The 23,755-nt window shown below is 38.8% G+C and overlaps 2 protein-coding genes and 1 long non-coding RNA gene across 15 annotated transcripts in view; 1 reads left to right on the plus strand and 2 right to left on the minus strand.

The window, feature by feature from the left end:
• Positions 1-669: 669 nt before the first annotated feature.
• Positions 670-20,555, plus strand: arhgef33 (Rho guanine nucleotide exchange factor (GEF) 33). Of its 3 annotated transcripts, none has more exons than XM_008428838.2 (17): positions 670-1,591; positions 5,226-5,269; positions 8,539-8,703; positions 9,967-10,088; positions 10,193-10,350; positions 11,455-11,562; positions 12,392-12,518; positions 13,123-13,255; positions 14,099-14,206; positions 14,323-14,415; positions 15,913-16,061; positions 16,690-16,779; positions 16,906-17,084; positions 17,249-17,706; positions 17,790-18,002; positions 18,439-18,578; positions 18,764-20,555. In XM_008428838.2, exons 1-17 carry the CDS (start codon positions 1,540-1,542, stop codon positions 18,888-18,890), a joined length of 2,466 nt encoding a protein of 821 aa, XP_008427060.1. In that variant the 5' UTR covers positions 670-1,539; the 3' UTR covers positions 18,891-20,555. The 3 variants fall into 3 exon arrangements, with proteins under 3 accessions (XP_008427060.1, XP_008427061.1, XP_008427059.1); XM_008428837.2 differs by having other exon boundaries at positions 671-1,591; positions 16,687-16,779; XM_008428839.2 differs by lacking the exon at positions 16,690-16,779.
• Positions 12,011-14,367, minus strand: LOC108166963 (uncharacterized). Of its 2 annotated transcripts, none has more exons than XR_001777359.1 (4): positions 14,279-14,367; positions 14,129-14,195; positions 12,595-13,260; positions 12,011-12,502 (listed from the first exon to the last, which is right to left on the minus strand). It is a non-coding gene; the product is annotated as an uncharacterized LOC108166963 (long non-coding RNA). The 2 variants fall into 2 exon arrangements; XR_001777360.1 differs by having other exon boundaries at positions 12,011-12,529.
• The window catches only part of LOC103476458 (mitogen-activated protein kinase kinase kinase kinase 3), a 50,842-nt gene continuing 47,246 nt past the window's right edge, over positions 20,160-23,755 (minus strand). For all 10 annotated transcript variants that reach the window (XM_008428836.2, XM_008428829.2, XM_008428832.2 and 7 more), the window contains one exon: positions 20,160-23,436. In XM_008428836.2, the coding sequence (XP_008427058.1) occupies positions 23,349-23,436 (88 nt within the window). In that variant the 3' untranslated portion in view covers positions 20,160-23,348. The remainder of the gene's footprint in view (positions 23,437-23,755) is intronic.

The raw sequence follows: 23,755 nt of genomic DNA on the forward strand, positions 1-23,755 counted from the left end.
ATCTCACATCTAAACTCCAGGGTCAATCTAAAATCTTGTAATATGAAAGTCCTGGGCAGCAGAGTATTAACTGGAGAAGTTGGTAAGACGTCATGGTTACAGTTTACCACAAGCCATGTGCTCCCACTTATTTTCATCATGTGACAGCAAAACTAAACTTTTTCGCTTATGTAACCTTATGTGGGAAGGGGAGAGGGGTGACTATCACTGCACATCATGGCAAGCAGCACACCATGTCCACTGTGAAATATGGCGGTGGCAGCATCATGTCATATGTCAGGACGCATGACTGAGACAGAAGGGTCACCTTTGAGCCAGAGCTTCAATACTGTGGTTAGCATCAAGGAACATAAAATGAGGAATCTGTGGCGAGAATTGAAAGTCACTGCTCACACATTCTCCAAACTTTCTTTGCAAAGACGAACTGGCAACCACAACGGTTCAGAAACAGGAACAAACAGACTGTAAAAGACTTGCAACTTGAACAGCAGCAAAACGCGACTGAGTGTTGACTCAAGGGGGCCTGAACACTTTCAGATTTTATTTGTAAAGGAAAAAAACACACACATCCTAGATTTTCATTGTGAGATTGTAAAGCAATCACATTAAATCCTACTAAAATATGTACATGTTTCGGTGGTAATACGACAAAATCTTTAAGAGGTGTAACTAGTTCTAGAAGGCCCCTGCAAATATCATTTAGTCAAATTGTGCAGTCGCAATAATTAGTCTGATGATTGAGCAGAAGAGAAGGTAAACAAAGAACAGGTTATCTCTAATTTATTGTATGATCCATTACATAAAATCAAACAAGACAGGGTTTGATTGGCATCTTCAACAGATTAGCAAATTATAAAACACACACACAAAAAAAAACACGAGTGCATTTCTGCGAAATACATAAGTGGTCAGTAGCTGGTTTGCATTTTAATCATCAATCTGCTGGTTCGGTTTTTGATGACCTGTTCAGCTCCCCTCACTGTCCTGTGCAGGGCCCCAATTGCCATTGAACTTAATGTTGGGAAGCAGCAGGTGGACTTAATTTCCTCCATGGTTCAGCAGAATGTGTTGACGGATCTTTGCCTTACAACCACATCCATCATCCTTCCGACACAACAGCCTAATCCAACCTTCAACTGGCACTTCTCAAGGCCGCGGTGATAACCTCTCCTCCTTTTTGTCCCATACACTTCTGTGTAAATCATCCTCAATAACAGCCAGTTACGCCTCCTTACGTCTAATGACATAGCTACACAGTCTGCGAATGCATGATGAACAAATGTCTCCCTCTCCACTTCTGATCTTCTTGCCCTCTATCCATTCAGCCGGCCGAAGACAAGGAGCTTTTTGTACAGAATGGGGAATCACAGGACTCACATGCTTCAGTAAGGAGAAACTGAGAGATCGCTGCAGATGATAGACTTCCTCAGAAGAGAAGAAGACTGGCGAGGAACAGGCTGGAGTCAGATTTGGAGCTGGACAAGGTAACTCACAACCGCTTGAACCGAGCTGGACTGGGCTCAGAAGGACTACCTGAAGATGGAGAATGATGGGACAGAAGCCGAGGAGAAGGTTGAGGATCTGCCCGAAGGTAGAAACTTATATAAACACGTCAGTAGCAACTTCTCACAACCCAGGTTGGTTATACATATAACTGAATCGTCATGGCTTCAAATAAAGGACTATTCAGGCCATGAAGCTTAATACGCTAAAAAGAAATCAAGTTTCATTAGATTATCTTTTCAAATTAGAAAGTTGAAATAATGTAAAGTAACAAGAATTTTTTTCTTTTCTTTAAATGAAAACTTTGGTCATTTAAAGTAGCAAAGCCAAAAGCTGTAATATGGCAAAAAACAATATGTTGTGTTTAGGATTTATAGACGCTGCTCATATTTGAGAGTTGCTAAAATACACAACATTTTATTCAGATATTAAGTATTTATTAAATCTTGCTTTGAGAGTTGTCTGACATGTCGTTTTTTTGTCAGGGTGTGAAGTTGGCAAAATATTTCTCCATTTAGAGGGCAATGAGTGTCCAATCACAACGCTGCAAAGAGAGACATCTACTTATTTCCATATGTTGCATTTTCAATCCAGTGCATTAAAGGCAAATTTAAAAACATCTAAACTATTTTCTTGTGTTGTTGGAGATAAGAGGATGTAAGACAATATTCTAATTTTTTCTTTATAATTGAAACAAAACAAACGTATTATAAGAATTTGCAGTTTGTAAGAAAAACAAGACAATACAGCAAACTTGTAGGCTTTTTTTTGTCCAACATGGTAGAAACTTTATGCAATCATAGCCGGATTTTGAATGTAGGGCAGAACTATGAAACACAAACATCCTGGATCCTTTGGAAAGGTTCCAATTCATGAAAACAGGAGCCCAGAACTAAAGAAGCATGAAGATACAATATGCAACTGGGTCAGCGTTTCATGTCACCAAGAGGTCAATTTGCTTGACTTGTTTTTTGTGCCTTATGGCCATTTTGCATCTTCTGATTTAAAACATTTATGAATTATTGCAAGCTAAAGGATCCTGTTCTTTCCGTTTCATGTGTTAGCCATGTCGGCCGTTATCAAGCTCCTTCTTGCTGTTTTACAAAATTACGATTATGAGAAAAACATTTTTGATATTTCTATATAAAAATGAGCTTTTATTAGTTTTCCTGTTTCAACTTACCAAAAATAAATTTATGAATATAATGTTGAAAACTAAGATCAAAATGACCTTCACTGCAAGTAAAGGAGACTTATAAGCCTTTGGCATCTCACATGCAGCTTTTGATAATTACCTTTTGCCAACACACTTCACTTCCGATTCACTTACTGCAGCAAATGGTGTCCCTCAGGTATGTGTCATTGGAACACTTCATTTCATTCTCTATATCAGTAATGTTTACTCATTTTTCCACTTAAATGCTGATGATAGTGTTATTTAGAGTTCAGTATCTGCAGTAGAGCTGGCTCTCACTCCTCAGCTTTTAATGTTGTACAATTAAATTTCATTGGTATAAAACTTGTTTTAAACTCACAGGAATCAAATCTCATGCTTCCAATTAGAAAACTAAGCCAAGCGAGTTGACACCATTTACAGATTCCCCTCTTGTTGTCTGTACAGACTTCAGAAAAAAAAAAAAAAAAAAACAGACACTCACTGTGTCTCATAGACATTGACATGAAAAAGAAGAATTTTGCTGAGGATTTTTTAAAGACTTACGGGAAGAGCAATCTGACTTTAGATGTTTTGCTTAACTTATCTGAACACAAAAGCTGAAAACGTTTGTGTGTGCTACGATTGTTGTAGCTGATCTTTTAGTTAATTTGTATCCCTGTCCAGGACACTTTAAAAAAAAGATTTTTCTTTTTCTTTTTTTTTTTATCTCAACATTTAAAAAAAAAACCCAAAAAACCAGCTCCTATAAAATAAAATCACACGTTCCTGCGTACTTGGATTAATAATAATTTTTTTTTAGATATTTATTTGAAATTGTTGTTTCAGGACAATGGCACACTGCGACATCTTGATGCCAATTTTCCGCAGCTGAAGCTGAAGTGAAGCACACGACCCCAAGTCGCCACAGGAAATTTGACACACCGCGTTCCCACAGACAGAAAGGCTTGATTGTTGAACACTTGCTACGCTTTCTTTAGCTCGCTCAGAGACATGCAGTATGTTGTGCCAGCGGGCTTAGTCAATTACGCATGGTAGTGTGTCATGCGTATTTGAGATGACCCTCTGCAGTTTTGACAGTAGCCCCAAACTGTGCTGTGGCATTTTAGGCCACAAACGGCAGCATTGTGCGGCAATCCGTTCAAAAATTATTTGCATGTGGACATAAAATCCTTCACTTTTTGATTTAGTAGGAAGTTGCAGACTCGTCGTTGACGATCACATTTCTTGGAAGTAAGAAAATGTTTTTTGACTAATCAGTGGCATATTAAAAACATCAACAACAAACTTGTGCTCCGACTAACAGTCAGGGTTCTGAATCTCTTTCCCATGACTGCTGAAGCAAACTCTTAACTTCTGTGGGATAAAATATTCGTCATGGTCTAGGGCAAGCAATCCAAAATGTGTTGGTCTGTTTTAATAAGCGATAAATTTGTTGCGGTTGTAGTTGATTACTGTGTGGCACTGACCAACAATCAGTTCATTGATTGTTTAAGGACAATATCAATGTGATCTCAGAAGGTTGGTGCTTCATGGAGAACTGAGCTGCATGCACAGGCACCAACAGAGTAATACATTGCTTAAATCAAAACAGTACTTTTTATCATATACTGCGGACTTTGAGGGAAATGTACTTCAAATTTATTCACATGCTTAGAAATCCATTTAAAAACATGTCAAACGTGTCTTATTCTCTACTGTTCAAGTGATTCTGAGTCTCCTGTTTTCATCAGCTGCCTAATAATAAGCGAATCTATCCGCTGAGGCCAAAACGTCTTTTTGACTATTTAACGTAAAAAGTTGCAGATAGGCTTAAAGACGAAGCCTAACAGTCAAATTTATAGTTTGTCTCTTTGACTGTTGATGTTATAGTTATGGTAATAAATGGATGTAATTACCAAATAAATCATTTTCACATTAAATACTGATAAGTTAATGAACAGATTATTTTTTTGATTTTATATGAAATTAACCACCTTGCAGCTAAATGAAAATGACATTTAACATGTGGCAGAATGTTATTTTCAAAGGTGCTAATGTGTTAAAGTATTGAATGCAGCATAATACTTTATTTCATGCAAACTAACACAGGAGGACACACATACATTAATAGAACTCATTAATATATCAAAAGAAACCGTGATTTTAAAGCAGATGTACATACCTTTCCCTTTGGGTATGTTACACCACTAATATTGTTTTTAATATATTTAAATATAATTTATACATTTGTATCTGTACTTATGTGTGTATATGCAGAGAAGTAAAACATTAAGTTGGATTTAATTTATGTGTTGTTGGTGTGGTCAACACTTTTTATGCCTGCAGCAGCCATGCAGGCACTGGGAACTCTTCAACATCCCAAGCAGAGTTCAGATTTCAGATTTTATGTTTGTTTGTTTTTTTTTCCAGAAAGTAGAAAATAAGATCCTGTGTTCACATTAACCATATTATTAATTCTGGTCCAGACGGGTGTCAATAGTACTGCATGCTACACCTCCAACTCTTGGTATTTTGATGCCGATTTACATTATTTTCCTTCTTGCAGATACAACAGAAGGTGTGGAGGAATGTCCCCAGGAGATTTCTCAGGTAAATAAGTGAAGAAAAAATAGTTGTGTCCCAAGTCAGAAGGGAGAGTATTTCTTTAAAGCTTACCATAGCCTCAGGTTGCTTTAAAATAATCACTGACTGTGTGTTATCTAATAAAAGAGGTTCAAAATCTGTTAAAGTAAACCTTGGTTAAATTTCTATTTTTGTCGACTGAGGACTTATCTTCTGACAGGAAACAATTGAGCCTATCAGAGGTGACCATATGTACATGAAAAGCAAACATTTTTGTCACAAGTTGCAACAAAAAAAGTCAGTCTGTGGCCATTCTTGCCCTGCAGCTCAGAGCTTGGAAACTGTAGTGACGTTATTGAATAGCTGAACTGTTTTTTTTTTTTTATCTTATTTTTATATCCTCGTGACTACCAGTAGTTCATTTTTGTCCTCTGTAGAGGACATTTCAAAACTTAAATATCTCCCACCCCCTGCATTCTACTGAATTAATTCTTTTTTGGTATCTACAGAGGACATTTAGGGCTTTTCAATGATGCCACATGTGAAGGTGTGGGGCTTTTGTACCTTCTTTTTTCTCATTCATAAAAATGACGTTCATCAGTAGAAGCACATTTTATGGGGAGAGACAAAGTAAGTGCATAAAACATTGTATTGTGCAAATTTTGATTTAAAATTTTGTTGGCATATTTTAATAAGTCTCTTAGCAGCATATTAAAACATTCTATAAATTATTTTGACTGTATTTTATCATAGTATTTAAAAGTTGAAAAATTGTCCTCTGTAGTGGACATTTGTAATTATTTTTCTGTTTTTTCTGTATCCATCGACCCATCAATCCATCCATCCACCCCCTCATCCATCCATCCATACATCCACACACCCAGTCATTAATTCATCCCTCCACGCACTCACTGATCCATCCATCCATCCATCCATCCATCCATCCATCCATCCATCCATCCATCCATCCATCCATCCATCCATCTTCTGTACACCATTGTCCCTTAGTGGGGTTGGGAGGGTTGCTGGTGCCTATCTCCAGCTAATGTACCGCACAAGAGGCGAGGTCACCCTGGACAGGTCGCCAATCTGTCGCAGGGCAACACAGAGATAAACAGATAAACAACCATGCACACTCACACCTAGGGCGAATTTGGAGAGGCCAATTAACCTGACAGTCATGTTTTTGGACTGTGGGAGGAAGCCGGAGAACCCGGAGAAAACCCACGCATGCACAGGGAGAACATGCAAACTCCATGCAGAAAGACCCCTGGCCGGGAATCGAACCCAGAACCTTCTTACTAGACAACAGTGCTCAGTTTTGTCAATGTGAAATTCATTCTTAAGTTGATGTTTGGATGTTTTCTTTGGGAAAAAACTGGTTGCCATCAAGTTTCAATTTCAAATGTATGGGGTTTCGATGTCCACTGCAGTGGACACATCATATTTCAAAAATAAAAACTTTTTTTTCCCAAAAAAATGTTTTCAGTATTCCAATTACCTTACAAAGAATGTGGAATTAAAAAAAATGGTGATTGGACAATTTTTTTTTTTCCTGGTAGTCCGGAGGATAAAAACAGAAGGGAAAGAAAATTCATATAATTCACGTAATTTTTAAAGAAAACACAATCTATGTGGGACTTTCATGTCATAAAACCATTAATCTATGACTTAGTCACCAACCACAAAGTAGGGAAAAAAAACTTTGTTGTCTTTACACTAAAGTGGAAGGAAGAATGAACTGAGGCATACTGGCTAGTGTTTATGGGTTCTGCCAATATAGAGAAGCTAAACTTAATGTTAGTCAAAGATAAAAACACAAAGGGAGATATATGGAGAATTTCCTGAAATCTCATCCGATCTTCTGCCTCCAGGTATTGGGATGTAAGAGATCAGTGTCAACTCTCAGAAGGAAGAACCAAAAGCAAGCAGGACAGACGCTCTATTGAGCTTCCTGCCTGATGCCTTTCACATGACTGAGAGCAAGAACAACACAGAGAGATGAAAAGATAGAAGGAAGGAAGGAAAGAGAGCTGCCTGGTCCACGTAATGTTCCCATGAGCTGATTCACTTATCCCCACCAAATAAATTCAATCAGTGACACATGAGAAAACTAAGAATGGAACCACAGGAGAAGACCCAAGTGGACAGAGGCTGGTGCTGATATAGGATTAGTGTAGGAAACGTCTGCTTTAAATGAAGGAAGGCTGTTCATACTTAAAGTTCTTCACTGGAAAGCCTGAATGAGAACAGACAAAATCTGAATGACCCGTACACTCCAGAGGGAAACTCCACCAAACTCTAGCAGACACAGTTACGTGGTTACAGACGCTGTGAATTGTGAAATAAACAAACACTATTTTTTCAAAGCCATCAAAAACACTTAGACTATATTTGACAAAATAGAACCATAAAAACTAAACAACTGGTCATCAAATCAAAAAAATTTTTCAAATCACTGGGACCAGTGGCGGCTCTTACATGTATCACTGCCATAGGGCAGCCTGCCTAACACACACACGATTTATAAAGTAACGGAGATGTCAGGAACTAACACCGTTGATTTCAAATAAATAATCTGATAAAAAACTAGGAGCTCACATTTCTCACTGATAGTAAACATGCTTCACAAACTGCTGTAAAGAATTTGTCAAGAAGGCAGAATCATTTCTGGGCTGTTTCAATTCCTGGTCAATCTATAGCTCCTCTCAGTAGTGTAAAAATAAGATATCAGGTCTTTAATTTAATTAATCTTCAAGTATTGTGCTTTGAATCAGACACCAACTTCTATGGTATCAGCTCATGATGTGCTCACAGGTGTTAAAAGTCAGTTCTTAAAGTGCAACTAACCCCCCTGTGAAAGCTAAGCCCCTCTCATGGCAGGTTTTGAAGAATCTCAGCAAAGTAGGCGAGTTGAGTGTGAGGAAGAGTGGAAGGGGTGTCGTCAGGAAGAAAGAAACACTGTTGCTTACTTTATATTTTGCCACTATGTTTAGAAAACCTTCCATTTTTCCTGCCTGGTGGCACGCCCCCAGGTTGTTACGCTCTGAGCCGAAGGCCACATTACTTACATCACCATACCACTTCCACTTTTATGCAGAGTGCTTGAAAAAAAGTGTTTTATATTTACTGAACTGTTGTTAGTTAATAAAGTTTAATCACAGAATAAGAACTTTTCCATTATTTATACATACAGACACTTGATTTAATTACTAATCGTTACTACTTTTGCTTGTGTTACTGTGACTCTTCCTTTAACCTGATCCAGGGAAGATGACGTTGACCTTTCTCCATAGGTGCAGGGCCTGATGGTGGAGCTGCGCGAGGGGCTCCGCGCGGCCGTGGCCGAGCTGGGCGAGCTGCGTCAGAGGGACCACGTTTTGGAGGAGAAGCTCCAAGCACATCAGACTGAAGTGGATGATAAGATAATGGGCCTCAAGAACTCGCTCAACACATTTAAGGTGCAAGACTGAGTAAAACAGAAACATGTGCAGGTTCTATTTTTGGAAACGCAGGATTCTGTAACATGATTTAGAACACGAACTGCAAACTAATTCAGTTCAGGGTGAAAATGATTGACGCTGTAGATTAAAAAGGGCAGAAATGTGTGTCTGAAACTCGTACAAAGATTAAAACCATCCCGCAGTCATAAAAAGGGTCGAGTGGAGCCCGCACGAGCATTTCACCCGGTACGCGTTCCCTGCTCGTGCGTTTTGTTTTTTTCTTCTTCGTGGGAAAATGACGGTTCACTACTGTTACTTTCCGGTTGTCCAGCCATAGCATCTGCCTCGCTCTTCCTGCTCGTCAGGCTAAAACTGTGGGAGGGGTTTAACGCGTGAGTATACATGTTTTGGCCTCCAATGCAATACTTTCCCAAAGAAAGTACAGTTATCCGTCCGTCCACCACGAGGGGAGAGTCGGGAACCAGATTTAGAGGAGTATTACTAAGACCTCTTTAACTTTATCACCTCTTGTGATGTTACAGCCACAAACTTTAATGCATTTCATTTGAATTTCATATTATAGGCCAACACAAAACATAACATAGGAAAGAATTTTGACAGGAAAAACACAAAAAACGTAAAGATATCAGAAGTTTGATGATGTATCAAACTTAAATAAGCATTGGTATAAGTATTGGCAATATGGACCGGATCAATATTTAGACATCTCTACTCATTAGTAAACTCCATCGCCTGTTTGCTTCACACTTTGGTCGTAATAGAGCTGATTGTTCACTAATGTTCCCTAACAGACCTTCACAGAACATCTGGGATTATACTGAGATGAAATTACACTCAATTTACTGATTAGATGATACTGAAGGCAATTGGATTCAGATTATCCTTATTGTCACTCAACATAACATCAGAGATGCCCTGCAGAACGAAATTATGATGCATATTAAGTCACAAACAGAAACCAGCTGGATAAAAGGATATAAAAAGAATAAAAGAAGAGCAAAAGAATAAAATAGAATAAGAACCAGATAAAAAAAGGGGCGGGAGGATGCACAATAAATATAAGCAACAATATATGCAAAACAATCAAACTCAGATTAATAAATAATAATTGTTATGATCTTCTTTGTTGTGGTCATATAAAAAGCCAGTAACCAGTCCTGCTATCTGCTGCAGATTTTCATTCCACTTTCAATCTACAGAACACATAATTAGTCTACAGCAATCGGGCCAGTCACATTTCTACATGACATCTGTTCACAGGAGGAGCTGAATGTGGCGTTGTTCCACATTAGAGATATGTCCAACAGACAAAGGGAGGCGCAGAGGAGGATGGAGCTGCTGCAGATCGAAAGCAACAAGGATATAATCCCCCTTCCACACAGGTCAGGGTGCAACGACGTAATGTACCTCTTGATTCATGTGGAGACCATTTTCCTGTCATTCTTTCATCTAACCCTGACCTTCTACGCTAATGCTGTCCTACAAGGTCCAGCAGCAGGAAGAGCTCCAGGTCAGACGTGCTGGCATCGTCCGGGGACGAGCACATCTGCACACCCAGCCAATCAGAGCTCAGCGTTTACCAGAGCTTTTTCCCGACTCCGCCTCAGGGCGAGTCTCCGCAGAGGAGCAACACGTCTACACAAAGTGAGTCTGTTTGCCTGTGCAATAGTTCATCCATCCTTGGTAGTCTTGATCCTCAAACTTTCTGGAGGCCTTTCAACCGTCGTCTTTGGACTTTGGTTCATTTTTCTGTTATTTTTGCTCCAGTCTTTTGTAACTCAATCTTGACAGAAAGATGCAGTTTGTGCAAGAAATAACAAAAGAAGGAAAGTGGAGGGAATTGGTGGAAGTGTTAGGCCTAAAATAACTGCACAGCAGATGACCACTGTTATCCAAGATATGTTTTAAAATGAACATTAGCTTTTGAGAAAAGACCTGAAGCAGGACCAGAGAAATGCATCATGCTTCCAGGAAAAAATATGAAAACTGTTTGATAATTAATTGAGTTAAAAAAATGTTTGTGCTTTTAAATTCTACTTTTTACTTCATTAAATAAAAACAGAAAAATAAAATTTTCTGGAAAATAACGGCCTTTTGACATAGATTTGCATTTAAAATGACTTTTTATTTTCAGTTTCTCATATCATACAGTTTGAGTAACTGACAGAGGAATAACAAGCACTTATTTACATAGACATGTTCTTTAAAATGCCAAACAGTCCAATTTTACAGTTCTGTTTGGCCTCCAGATTTATGTAGCTCAGGGTTTGAAACTGGGTCAAACAAATTGGCAACGCTTTTTTTTTTTAAAGCACTGATATATATTGGTAAATATGACTAGACAAAGTTGTAAAACAGGCCTTCATCACGTCACTGAACTTCAGCTTCGAGTTGATTCATGATTGGTCAAATTTGAGGTAAAGGTTTTGTACTCAAATGTCCAGAATATTATAAAATTTAAAAAAAAGCAGTTCTTAAAATAATTTAGTTGGTGATTTGTTTTTTATGTCAAATATAACTGGAATGTTATTTTTAGAGTTCGGTTGCTTAATGAACAGAAAAACTGTAATGGTCTGGAAGTGGAGCTATAAGGACTAAAAGAAATGTCAAAAAATAAAAATCACCCAACAAAAGCCAGGAGAGATAAAGTCTGGCTCTTTTTCAGCAACCCATAAAGACATGAGGGGCATATTTTTGCATAGATATGTATATTTTCCTTTTACTCATGCCCATGTTTACATGTTACAGCCTCCACTTCTGACCAGGAGGCTCAGCAGCAGCAGAAATCTCCGTCATGGGGAGAGAAGACGAACAACAGAGACCAGATGGAAACCTCCAACAATAAGACTAAAAACAGTAAGAAAAATATCTGTAAAACTTCTACAAGCTGTTACCAACCACAAACAAGTTAGCCTGTCATAAGCAGTGGCACTGGTGACCAAAAAAATGTAAGATTAAAATGGTGTTGGTGAAATCATCTGTTCCTGTTTTAAGATCTTTCTTCAGCTTTTACATACAAATCAGAAAAACAAAGTGTTATCCACAGAAAAAAAAATACAAGAAATGGCCATTTAAAAACCATGAATAACAATGAATAAATGCTCAATAAAGTTCAAACTAAAGCCCATAGCTTTTAGCTTTCCATTTAAAAATGTTTACCTATAACTAAATTTAAAAAAATGCAAAAAAAAAAAAAAGTCTGATAAAATCTGAAGGATGCAGTTAAATATATAAAGTAAAACTCAATAAAGTACATAAATAAATAACTTCAATAATAGCAACTGAAATAATAATAATTAAAATAATAATGAAACAATTTTACAATTTGGTAATGTGTACAATTAGTGATTAAATTAACTAAAAAGGTAGTGATAAACTAAATAATCATCTAAGAACCAAGCGGATTTGTTTGTAACTAACATCAGTGTAAAAGTAAGTAAAGTATATGTCATTAAATCCAAACTTAATGAAAGTTGCTGCTGCTATTGAGTCATTTTAAATACATTTTTTTTTTTCACCAAAATGGGGAGATTCTTTCAAATAATTTCACCATGTATTTGGTATTTTTAGACTTCTTTCTTGGGAATCTTGAGTAGCATCGTTCTGAAACGGAACAAGCCCTCGAGGTTACAGAGTAAAAGTGACTAAACAGTTTGTGTTGGATGTTGTGTTTTTATACGTGCAGATAAGCGACAACGGGCCGCGCTGGAGCTGCTGGAGTCGGAGAGAATCTACGTGTCCCATCTGTCTCTGCTACTGAAGGCCAACATCTCCTTCAACGGATCCGAAGCTCCGACTACGAAGGACAAACGGTAGCACACTCCTAAAAAAAAATTAAAAAAAATAAAATAATAATAATAATTTAACGTTAACGGAAGGGACACTTACCAAATAAAGAGGCTGAATCTAACATTTAACAAAATAAAAGCCATGTTTTGTTGACAGACGCTTCAGTCCAGCCACATTTCAAACATCACATTCCCAAACTGGCCCTCTGAGCTAATTTAAAGGCTTACGGTGATGGAACAACAGGAAATAAATAAATCAAATAAAAGAAGGTCATAAACACTACCGAGACAGAGCTCGTTATTGTAATTGCTGCAGCACACACGTGCTACCAATGAGGAGAAGACCCAATGAAATGCAGTCACTGCTGGATTTGGACAAATTGTGTTTAAAAACTGCTGCTTTCGCTTTGACCTGCTTAACCTGTTGCTGTTTGTCGCGCGAGCTGCTGAAAAGAAAGCCTGTTCCCGCCTCGGTCTGTAAGGAGCTCCTGGACGTCGATGAAGACGGATGTCTGGGCCACGCCAGATTTTCTAAATGACTTTAACCTCACGTATTTCTGAATGATCACATTTCAAGAAAACTGTTATTCTTTGAAATATTCCCCGTGTTTTTCCCTTCTGCTTGCAGTCCTTTCCCCAGCTCCTTAAGGTTTCTGATCCAGCAGCACCTGGAGCTCCTTCATACTCTGCAGGAGCGCGTGCTCAGGTGTCAGTGGCAAGGCATCATGGGAGATGTGTTCATGAGGCTCACCAGCAAAGAGGTAATCTGCAGAATAATGTGGAAAAACGTTATTTGTTACTTATTTGTTTTTAAGAGAAGTCTGACCTGGTGTGTGTTGTTTTAGTAGATCTCCTTGTAGTGCCACGCAAAAAGCTTTAGTAACTAATTCTCCTCATTTTGTCACATCACAACAAAAAACAATGTATTTCACTGGAATGGTTTGTGATGGACCAACGTAAATCAGCTTCTTCCATAAATGGGGAAAAAATGTAAAAATGTTTCACTAATAAGCTTTCTCAAAGAATATTTGCTACTTAGTAACTTTTTTAAAAAAAAACATAAAATCCAGAACCATAATTTTAATCTTCTAATATGTAGCTTTAGAAAGGAAAAAAAAGTCATCATGAAATAAGTTCAAATTTAAAACGGTCAGATGATCTTAAAGGCGTGGCATGCCTTTGTGTTCAGGCTCGGTACAGCTGCTAGTCTGTAGGGGTGTGTTGTCATCATCTTTGAAAATCTAGAGACAGAACGATACTCTAATTCTCCATTGAATTTGTTTTATTACTTTGACTGGTCCACTTGTACACATGAACATGCTTCGGTCCAGTGTTGCCGTGGGCCTCTCAACTGCATCTCTGATTAATTTTCATTCGTGGCTTACGCACGCTCCTCACTTTTGATGATTTTTCTGTTGTTGATCACCTGGATTGGCAGAATTAATTAAGGCTTCTCATGGTAAAATTATTCTTTTTCAGAATATTTTTAACAAAATGTTATGTGATGGAAAAGCAACATTTCTAGCAGTTTACAACCAAAGAAGGTGTGGCAGAAGGGGGTAAAAATCACGAGTTGAACAAATGAAAACATTTTCTCCGCTCAGAGTGATTTCCTGGACTTCTACATCTCCTACCTGAAAGAGCTTCCAGATTGTCTGTCCGTTGTCACCATGCTGGCATCCAGCTCCATGAAGTCCGCTGCTTTTGTGGATGTAAGATTAGGAAAAAAAAATTAAACCACCTTTGAATGCTTCCGAAGTGTTTGAATTATGTGAAACACTAACTTGTTTTCTTCCTGTCCTGGTTGGCCGTTTCCTGCCACCGTCAGTGTGATGTTCTGGGGGATGAATCCAGACCTTCGCTTTACACCCTGCTCCTCCAGCCAGTCCAGAGGATCCCAGAATATCTGCTGCTGTTACAGGTGGGATCTACAATGTTAGTTCATTTAACCGTATTTTCCGCACTATAAGGCGCACCTTAAAACCTTCAATTTCCTCAAAAGCCGACAGTGCGCCTTATAATCCGGTGCGCCTTATATATGAACCAATATTGAGCCACAACAGGTCTAGCAACTACGGTAAGCAGCCGCCGACTTCATTTTCCCCCGTAGAAGAAGAAGCTTGCGGTGCATGCTGGGATAGTTGTCAGAACTCTGGTTTGTTAATAAAGTTTGACTGACCTACTGACCGTCTAGAATCAGGTCGTCTGCATGTCATTTAGCACCACTTTCTCCACAAATATGCTGTGCGTCCGCCCACGCCCCGGCCCAGTCGCGGAAGGCTCTCCTCGCCGACCAGAGTCGGACTGTTTTGTTAACATTCTTTATGTAAACAAAGTGGCTTTAGACATTCATCCTTTAGTGCATCTCCATCTAGTGGATGCATAACGTAACTCCAGCCTCTACTGTAGCGTCTATTCTATGCCTTTTATATGAAAAAAGTTTTAAATAGGCCATTCATTGAAGGTGCGCCTTATAGTGCGGAAAATACGGAAGTTAAATTAGTCTTATACTAAAAATGCAGAAAATTGTCTCAGTTTAATTTAGGTATATTCATAAAGTGGGGGGAAAATATCCTACAATAGAGAAAATTGGGTTTTTTCCTCACAAAAACTAGCCCAACATTTTGGAAAAGAAAAATCTTTACTTTGCTTCTTTAGGTGGAACCATGTGCTCCCTAAATATAATGTGACACACAGTTCCATTTTTCCTAGACACACTTCAGAATGGGTATGACAAGAGAGAGCATATCATTTCAATAACACTGATACGTGTAGCTCTTCATGAGCAGTGACTCCTCCAAAAAACTGCATCTGAGGCAATAATTTAGTTTAAACAAACTGGAACTGTACCAGAATTGACAACCCGTATATTTCCTGCCAAAATGCAGGAATGTTACAGGAAACAAATAAAATCTCCTTGGATCGCAGAGTGAGATCTGCAGCTAAGACTTACTGTCAAAAAGATAAACTTGCGAAAATCCACTGCAAGTTTAACTGGAACTTGGTGCGCTGGTCTGACTAAAGGTGAGTTAAAGGATGTTTGAGTAAAAATCTGGTGGCCTCCGTCAGAGAACAGGAAATGGATCCTCGAGTGTTTTAACAGGAACATGGTCACATCAAAATAAAGTCAGTATTTTTGTGGCAAAAGGATATTAATAAAAGAATGAAAAAGAAACATAATTTTTTGGCATTTTTACACTTGTGCACCCCTGCTTGTTTTATAAATGTGTATAATTGATCTGCATCGTTCACTTTACCCATTACCTAACTATTAATCCACTGCAACATAACTGAAATAAACTAAGCAAAATCTGGTTTAAATGTGTGTTTTCATCATTTGGTTCGGACTGAATTTTCCCTTTTGCATGTTTGAATGATTAAAATGTTTATGTGTATATATATATATATGCATTTGTAGGGCCTGCTCAGACAGACAGAGGCAGATCACCCAGACTACTACCTGCTGCTGGTCTGCGTCCAGCAGTTCAGGTCCTTCACAGCGCAGTACCACCACCTCCTTCAGCACAACCAGGAGCTCCTGCTGCTCAACCGCAAGGAGGTGCAGAGGTCAGAGCAAACGCCCGGCACAAAGCATCGACACATCCAGTGGAAGATAGGGGATTATGGCTCCCGACCCAGGGCGTCACAGCCACATGCGGTGGGGTAATCAGTCAGCTGAGCTCCAGACAAAAAAAACATGACGGTACACCACAGCTGAAACATTAAACTTGATGTTGGTATTTACTATTATTATTATTAGGAATCTGAACTGCATTTCTTCTAAAACATTACATTTCAAAATGTTAAATACTTGATTCGTTTAAATCTGAAATGGTTTTTCTACATAAAACACCAATGATCATAAATACAGTTCCGCATTTGTGATGCCTTTTATTCTATTTGTGAAAAACAATCGACGATAATAATAAAAAAGTCTTTTCAAAACTTGTCAAAATAGAGTAAAAATAGAACTAACTCTTATTTATATTTTTACTTGCTTATTTTTATGTTGCTTGAATCTTAAATCTCAAATCCATCCATCCATCCACCCACGTATGGATGGATGAGAAGGACGGATTCACCCGGGGCACATTTTATGCAAGAACCGTCACTGCCAGGTAGATACGTTTAATTTATTACCTTTAAAAATAAACGTTTACATCCGTTTGTCCAATCTGCTCCGCTCCACCAGCAGGCCCAACATGAAGCAGCTGTTAAAAACGGTGGAGGGAGGGATTCAAACTAACAACATTGGTTCACCTTATCCTGGCAGTAATTCAATACTGTGAGTGTTTCACAGCTGCTTTGTTTTTCATTCTTTTGTGATGATGGCAGATTACAAGCGTGCTGCCTGTTCCAGATCTCTGGCTAATCCTTCAAGCAAGTTTTAATTACCTTTTCTCCTCAACAGGGAACATGCTAACATGGTGAAGCGCCGGAAGCAGTGTCTCCTGGAGCAGATTCAGTCCCACCGCTTCCAGGATTGGGCTCACAGTCAAGATGCACAGAGTCACTGCTATAACACAGAGTGGCCATCCCAGGTGCCGTTCTTCGGCCACAATCTGGACTCCCGGAATCCAAAACAAACGGGTATGTGGTCCAAAGAGCTGCTGGCTATTGTGTCTGGTCAACTTAGTCTGCTTAGTTCAACTTAGTTCTGTTAAGCAAGATGAAATAAATTGAGAGAAGTTGACGTCCGGTCAAATATGTTTTCTTTGTCTCACATAGCTGATTGACCAACATTTGGCCTCTAGGTCTTGGCAGTATCCCAGAAAGCGAGATGTCCGAGAGGTCACGTCAGCACAATCAGGTGCCCACCAGACCGGCTGAATTTCGTCAGGTTCAGCCTGGCTCGGCTCTGGCTGATGCCCTCGGGGAGTTCCTCCTTCCTCCTGACCCTCCAGGGATGGAGAGTCTCTATGACGAAGATGGAGTCTCCCTTCATGACACATCTCTGTTCGACCACTGTTCATCAGGGTCCTCGGACTCCTCCATCGACATCGCCTTTGTGAAATGCCCCAAAGTCCCCCAGGGATCCCATCATGCGGTGGCAACCAATGTGCCGACAAACAGAGATGTCTTTGGCAACGGAGGAAGCCCAGGTAATGGTTACAGCAAACTGCCCAACCGGGGTTGTGTGTCACCAGATGAAGCTGTAATAACAAGACACAATCTCCATCGGCCACTTCAAGCCAGCCAGCATAAGAGTAAGGTGAGTGCATCTAAGTAGATAGATTTTTCGGTCAACATGCACATCCCCATAAATAAACTTTTTGCTTCTTCTCTGCTGTAAAGTCACTGAATGGCCTGCAGATGGAGAACACAGTGAGTGGTCTGGATGTGGGACCACTTTCAGACCACCTCCAGAGAGTGGGACTGGGCAGCCATGCCAAGCTGGAGCGTCAGGGCAGTAAGGGCAGTAAATGTTCCACCCCGTCGCATAAAGTCCACAGTCCCCTGGCGAACACGGACAAACAGAGTTCAGATCTTCACGGACTGCTCAATATTGTGGGTATCACAAGAAATATAAGTGAGCAAATTCAAGTGCAGTCAGGTGTGATTTTTGATATGAATGAAATCACTTTCTATCCAGGGTGGCAAAACCCTGGGCAGGCAAGAGAAAAAAGGGTAGGGCGCTACACAATACTGCCAATACCGTTCACCCCTCCAAATCAGAGTGTTCCAATCATTTTCGTGGCTTAGCAGATAGTCTTACAAACAATTGTAAAAGAAATGGCTGCTCTCAGGAAATCACAGAATTGAATGACAGTAACTCAGCCACAAAGGAGTAAGCCATAATGTCACGGACCAGGGTAACCGAATGATGACATTTTGATATCAATGGTGGTTTAAAAGAAAAAACTAGAATCTGTTTTTGTCTTCATGTGCATTTTTTTTTTTTGAGTGAATAAACTAAATAAATCCTTGTTTTTAACCTGAGCAGGACTCAGGCATCCAGTCATGGGCTGACGAGTCAAAGTGGAGGAGCACAGCAGAGGAAAATAATCACACCCCCTTCAGCGAGAGGAGTCGCAAGGACAAGGGAGGCTTCAGGAGCTCATTCAAGAAGCTCTTCAAAAAGAAGTAGGCATGGTTATTTGCCACCGATACACTCTGTACTGCGTGAGTTTTAAAAGGACAAAACAAATATTAGAAAAGATGTCAAGACAGGACAAATAATGTCAGTGAAAGTATAAATAAATAGTCATCATGAGCACCTGATAGAAGATATTTTCTTAAGCTTTTTTTATGTTTTGTCTTCCAAACAGGACTGCTGATGAGAAGAAGGAGAAGGGAGGAGAAAAGACACCAGAAAATCAAAACGGTGAACATGAAACGTCAATGAAAACTCCCAAACTGGTTCACCTGGAGATAAACCGCGGCACAGCTGTATAATTTCTGCTTAGTGGGTATTTCACCGTTTTGTAAAAAAACATTGTATGAGCTACGCAGCAACTTTCCACAAATTGAAACGTGTTTTTTTTTTTTTCTGTCCTACCCCCAAGCCTTCAAACTGAAGGAAAGCACTAGTTCAAATACCAGCTGTATTTTTATTATTTAAACAAAACCACAAAATATGCTAAATTCAACTGTTTTAAATTCTTTGCAACATTGAAGATTGATTTAATAGCGTCAAAATGACAAGATGTAAATTTGCTTTCAGTCAGCTTGCGCTTTCATCCCACGATTGTAATCAATTACAATTTTCTTTTGTTGCTTTTCTTTTTGTCCAACTAACCCATTCATGCCAGTTTCAGCCTTTTAATCAATAAGTTGTTTTTTTCTTTTTTACTCAAGACTATAAATTCCAGACATGACTCCTCTGTTCATCTTAGTTACGCTATATTCAGAATTACCGCAATATACTTCCGCAATATACTTATACAATGTAACAGATACATTGTATCTGTTACATTGTAATGCCGTTGTAACAGATACAATGTTTATGTTTGTATGGGCTTACAATGCTTATTTAAATACACCATGTAGAAATTACAATGTTCTTTGTGTTTTTCCTGCACTAGATTTATCTTGAGAGAAATAACCTCCATCAAAGTTTTCACTGGCTATTTTTCTGGTGTATCAGCTGGTCTCTGAATTATTGTAACACTAAAAGATGCTAACATCTATTAACACTTTGCAACCTGAAACTCTTCAGATTTCAGAAAACAAATGTTTTCATAATCCTTGAACTTTTGCCTACTTTGTTTCGTTATAACCATAAACTTTAATGTATTTTAGCAGGATTTAATGTGGTATACAAGTGACTGTAAACAACAACAAAAAAAAGAAAAAAAGTTTTAAGTTAAGCAAACAAATAATTAAAAAAAAATCTCAAAAGTGTGGGCAACTTTATCCCTGATAACACATTGCTGTGTTCAAAATGTTAAAACGCACAAATACTTCTGCAGTATTTTAAGGCAGCGCAAATGAACAAAGCACAAGACACCCGGAAGCTTCAGTTCCTTCTTTTTAATGTGTTAACCTGTCATCTCATAAATCTGTTACACTTCTGAAACAAAATATAGGCAATTATACAGTATGTAAAACAAACCCATTTTTATTTTACACTATTTACACTTTATAACGTTTGCATTGCATTATGAAAACAAAACAAAAACAAGAAGTGATGCGACGGCAACAGAGGAGACGTCACCTGCTGTGTTTTTTTTTTTTTTGCTCAACATCGGAAAGGAGACGAGGATCACACGGCGTTTGGGGAAAAACTTGAAATACTTAACACTGATCAGCTAATGAGCAGCAGACAGGTAACGCTTCCAAAGAACGAAATCCCCAGGCGATGATATTTATGCCACTTAGATCTTTTTTCATCCAGAAAATTCACACATCTGGTACGCAAAACATCTTTAAAAGCAGATCAATTCTACAGGATACTTGACTCAAGTTGAGCAGATGCTGTTTGAAGATTTCACCTGGTCTCAGCATTTATCGAGTCGTTCATAAGAGGGAGGAAGCCAGGAAACGGCATGTAATCGAACATGAACTCTTGATGGACATTTTCCCGTGTCTGTTACGGTTAAAAGTCACAAAAAGAAAAAACAAACAACATGAAGCAACCGAAACAGTTTGGTCAAGAAAATCCACAAGCGATTCTAAAAAGAAAATCAGGTGCACCGAAATAAATTCAGACAAAAAAAAAAAGAAAAGAAAAAGAAAATTACGAGACAATATGTAGGTGCTGTGAGCTCTTTGAGAATTTAAAGAGATTTAGACATGATTTGTTCAACACAAACCAGCTGAGATTGGACTTTTTATTTCTGTTGAAATCTAAGATAAATCACGAGGTAGACTATCTAAATATGGCCACAAGGTTTAAGAACATGTTTAAGCGATATATTTAAAAAATATATATATATATATACATATCTCGTCTGACAAAAAAGAAACCCCAATGTTAATCATTTTTTTATTGTTTGCTTTTTTATGTATGGTTTTAAGTGTAAAAGGAACTTTGTAAATTAAACTGAAGCTTAAAATTTGATTTAGAATAAGTTTGGCATCTGTCTCTTCAATGAGTGTCTCCAGTTTATGAATTTTAAGGAAAAAAAACTGTCAAAATAAGAAGCTCTCCGAATAGTGTGTTTAAATGGAACTTGAGGAAAGTTTCCTTTAATAAAAAAATCCCACATGTCCAGGCAAAGATAGATTTTCTCTCATTTTGGGGGCTTTTCTTTTTATAGGATTTTAAAATAATCTACTTTAACTTCTAGCTTTTTAAAATATATTTTGTCTGCTACTAGAAAAAGACAATTTTCACTCTGTAGTTGTTATTTCTAACCATATTCGTATTTAGTTGCCAGCATAGATGACGTCCGTGCAGAATTTCTCCTCCCAAAGTTTGAAACAGCAAGTTTCATCGGCAATGAGGAGCGGTAAGCCTCAGAAATACACCAGCAGGGGGCAGCAGAGGTCTTCCAGCTGCTTTGTCGAGGCAGGAAGTGATTTATTAGCTAAACGAAGGGGTTTTTACGTCTCGTCATGCGTGCCTCTCTGGACAGAGATGAGGATTAGAATTTCACAAAGCTAAACATTTTACAGCATTTTTAAATCTCTAGGGATGGAGTTGAAAACATGGCGCTCCTTTAGATTCCATAGAATGTCTATATAAAGATATTTTCGTAACCAGAAATATCTTTAACAGACTAGTACTTAAGCAAGGAAAAGGCCTTTCTTCAGCCAGCTGACTGTTAGCTTGAAAAAATAATAAATGAACTACACCTTAATACTTGTTGCCGGCCGATGCCTATAGGTGAATACACATCTGAAGTTACGTCAATTTACGTGTGTTTATCGGACTTCATGGGGTAAGCCGGGAGGAAATAGTAGAGTGGACTTCAGCTGTGGGTAGTTTTATCAGAAACCGCGATGCTACAGACGATAACAGAAGAGGTTTCGGGCGTGACACGTTGGAGTGTTGACGGTGTAGGTTGGTCATTTCAAAAAGGAGGGGCGTATTTCGTTGTCGGTGATGCGAGTTGCCCTTCACGAGATCAACTAAGTTATTTCTGTGTAAATTATTAATTTATTGGGTTATATTTATTTGTTGCTGCTCCTTCAAAGTGACCTCAGCCAGATAACCAGACCAGCACACCACACACTTCCACGCTCATACTCTGCATCTACAGGCAAACACTGTGCATACACACACACTACCATGACATCACATTTGTTTATGAAACACATTTCGTCTCGTTGTGCAAATTTCAAATACCAGTGGTTCAATAAAAGGAAATAATAATAAAACAAACATAAAAAAAGGACAAATAATTCTGAATAAAACAGCGTTAAAAACTGAAAGGGGGCAGAGCTCCAAGTGATGAGGCAGGAAATGATGTATGCAGGATGAAAACGAGCATCCGCATCCTGCGTGTGTTTGTCGGGATCTCTTTGCGGGGAAATGTCCGATTACTGAAGCCGTCCACCTGAAGAGAACCGAACCTTGCCACACGTTAAAAACAAAACAAACAAAAAAAAAAAACAAGAAATTTGAGAATCTGTGACTCCTCTTTATGTCTCCACGGTTCGACAGAGCAGCTATTGACACGTATATACACAACCAACCAGACCTTTTCTTTTAGTGTTCGACTTTGCCATTTAAAAAAAATGTATTTACAAAGAATTAAATAAAGGTTTAATAAGCACTTGCGTGGTGTAGTGACGGGTACTGGGGATTTATCCTTAGCGAAAGTGGGAAAAAAAAAAAAAAAGATTTTTGTCTGGTCTCTTTTTTTTAAAGTTTTTTTTGGGGGGGTTAGGGGGGGGGTCTTTAAAACAAACATTTTACGACAAATGATAATAAAGTTACGCCATGCCACAATAAATAAAAGAGACAGTTAAAACAAAAGAAATGGAGGAGGAAAGAAAAAAAGGGGTCAGGGGTGAATTTCTGGGGCATAATGGCCCTTCTATGAAGCTTCGGCACAAACAGCAGTAGTATTACAAGTAGAACTAGTGTAGCATTGGTGTGTTTTCTAGATGTTTCTATACTCCATGTGCAGTCTTGCAGGGAAAGGTTAGAAGCTGCGTCTTCACGCCGAGTGTTTAGACTCTGCTTTGACATAAACAAATCCAAGAGAAGCCCCTTCCCGTCCTCTCCCTGAACTAACTAACACCTTTCACATACACACACACACACACGGATGCAGTTTAAAAGGGTGCAAACATCTGCATTCACAAATTCTCCTAGTCTCCCGGTCACGTTACCAAGCAGGCGGGCGAGGGGGTTAAGCTGCGGTGCTGGGATGAAAGCGACTACCGGCTCGTTTCGTTGCTCCCTTGTCTGTGGTAGCGGTCGGGTGTTTAGACGGCGCTGCGGCGATGTTTTGTGAGGACTCAGTAGCTGTTCTCGTGACCCGCCAGGATGTAGAGGTTGCTGTGGGCTGTGGGGTTGTCCGTCGGCCGGCTCTCCAACACCACCACCCTGAAACACACGCGGTTAAATTAAATAAAAAAATTAAAAAATAATTTTAAAAAAGCAAGAATATGGCATGATTTCCCATGAATCAAAAGAGTAAAAGGAATGATAAAGAAACAGGATTTAATGTAGAAGCATCCGGTCAATCAGCAACCCATGGAGAAATTGGCTGAAGGATGTTATTTGGAGGAGGGAAAAAAATGGCTCATCACCCCAAACAACACCTAGAACAGAGTAATAGATTTTTAACGTCGCATATCATCCCTTATTTGGACTCAAGAGGATCAGTAGTAAGGTAGTAGACACCAGAATCTTCCAGAACGTT

This window comes from Poecilia reticulata, linkage group LG15 (genome assembly GCF_000633615.1).
Source record: "Poecilia reticulata strain Guanapo linkage group LG15, Guppy_female_1.0+MT, whole genome shotgun sequence".
Taxonomy (NCBI): domain Eukaryota; kingdom Metazoa; phylum Chordata; class Actinopteri; order Cyprinodontiformes; family Poeciliidae; genus Poecilia; species Poecilia reticulata.

Bases quoted from the DNA above. Each gene is read 5' to 3' on its own strand.
- arhgef33 (XM_008428837.2), top strand. From the start codon at position 1,540: ATGGAGAATGATGGGACAGAAGCCGAGGAGAAGGTTGAGGATCTGCCC. The intron at 13,256-14,098 runs GTAATCTGCAGA...TTCTCCGCTCAG, and splicing joins TGAGGCTCACCAGCAAAGAG to AGTGATTTCCTGGACTTCTA. The intron at 14,416-15,912 runs GTGGGATCTACA...ATGCATTTGTAG, and splicing joins AATATCTGCTGCTGTTACAG to GGCCTGCTCAGACAGACAGA.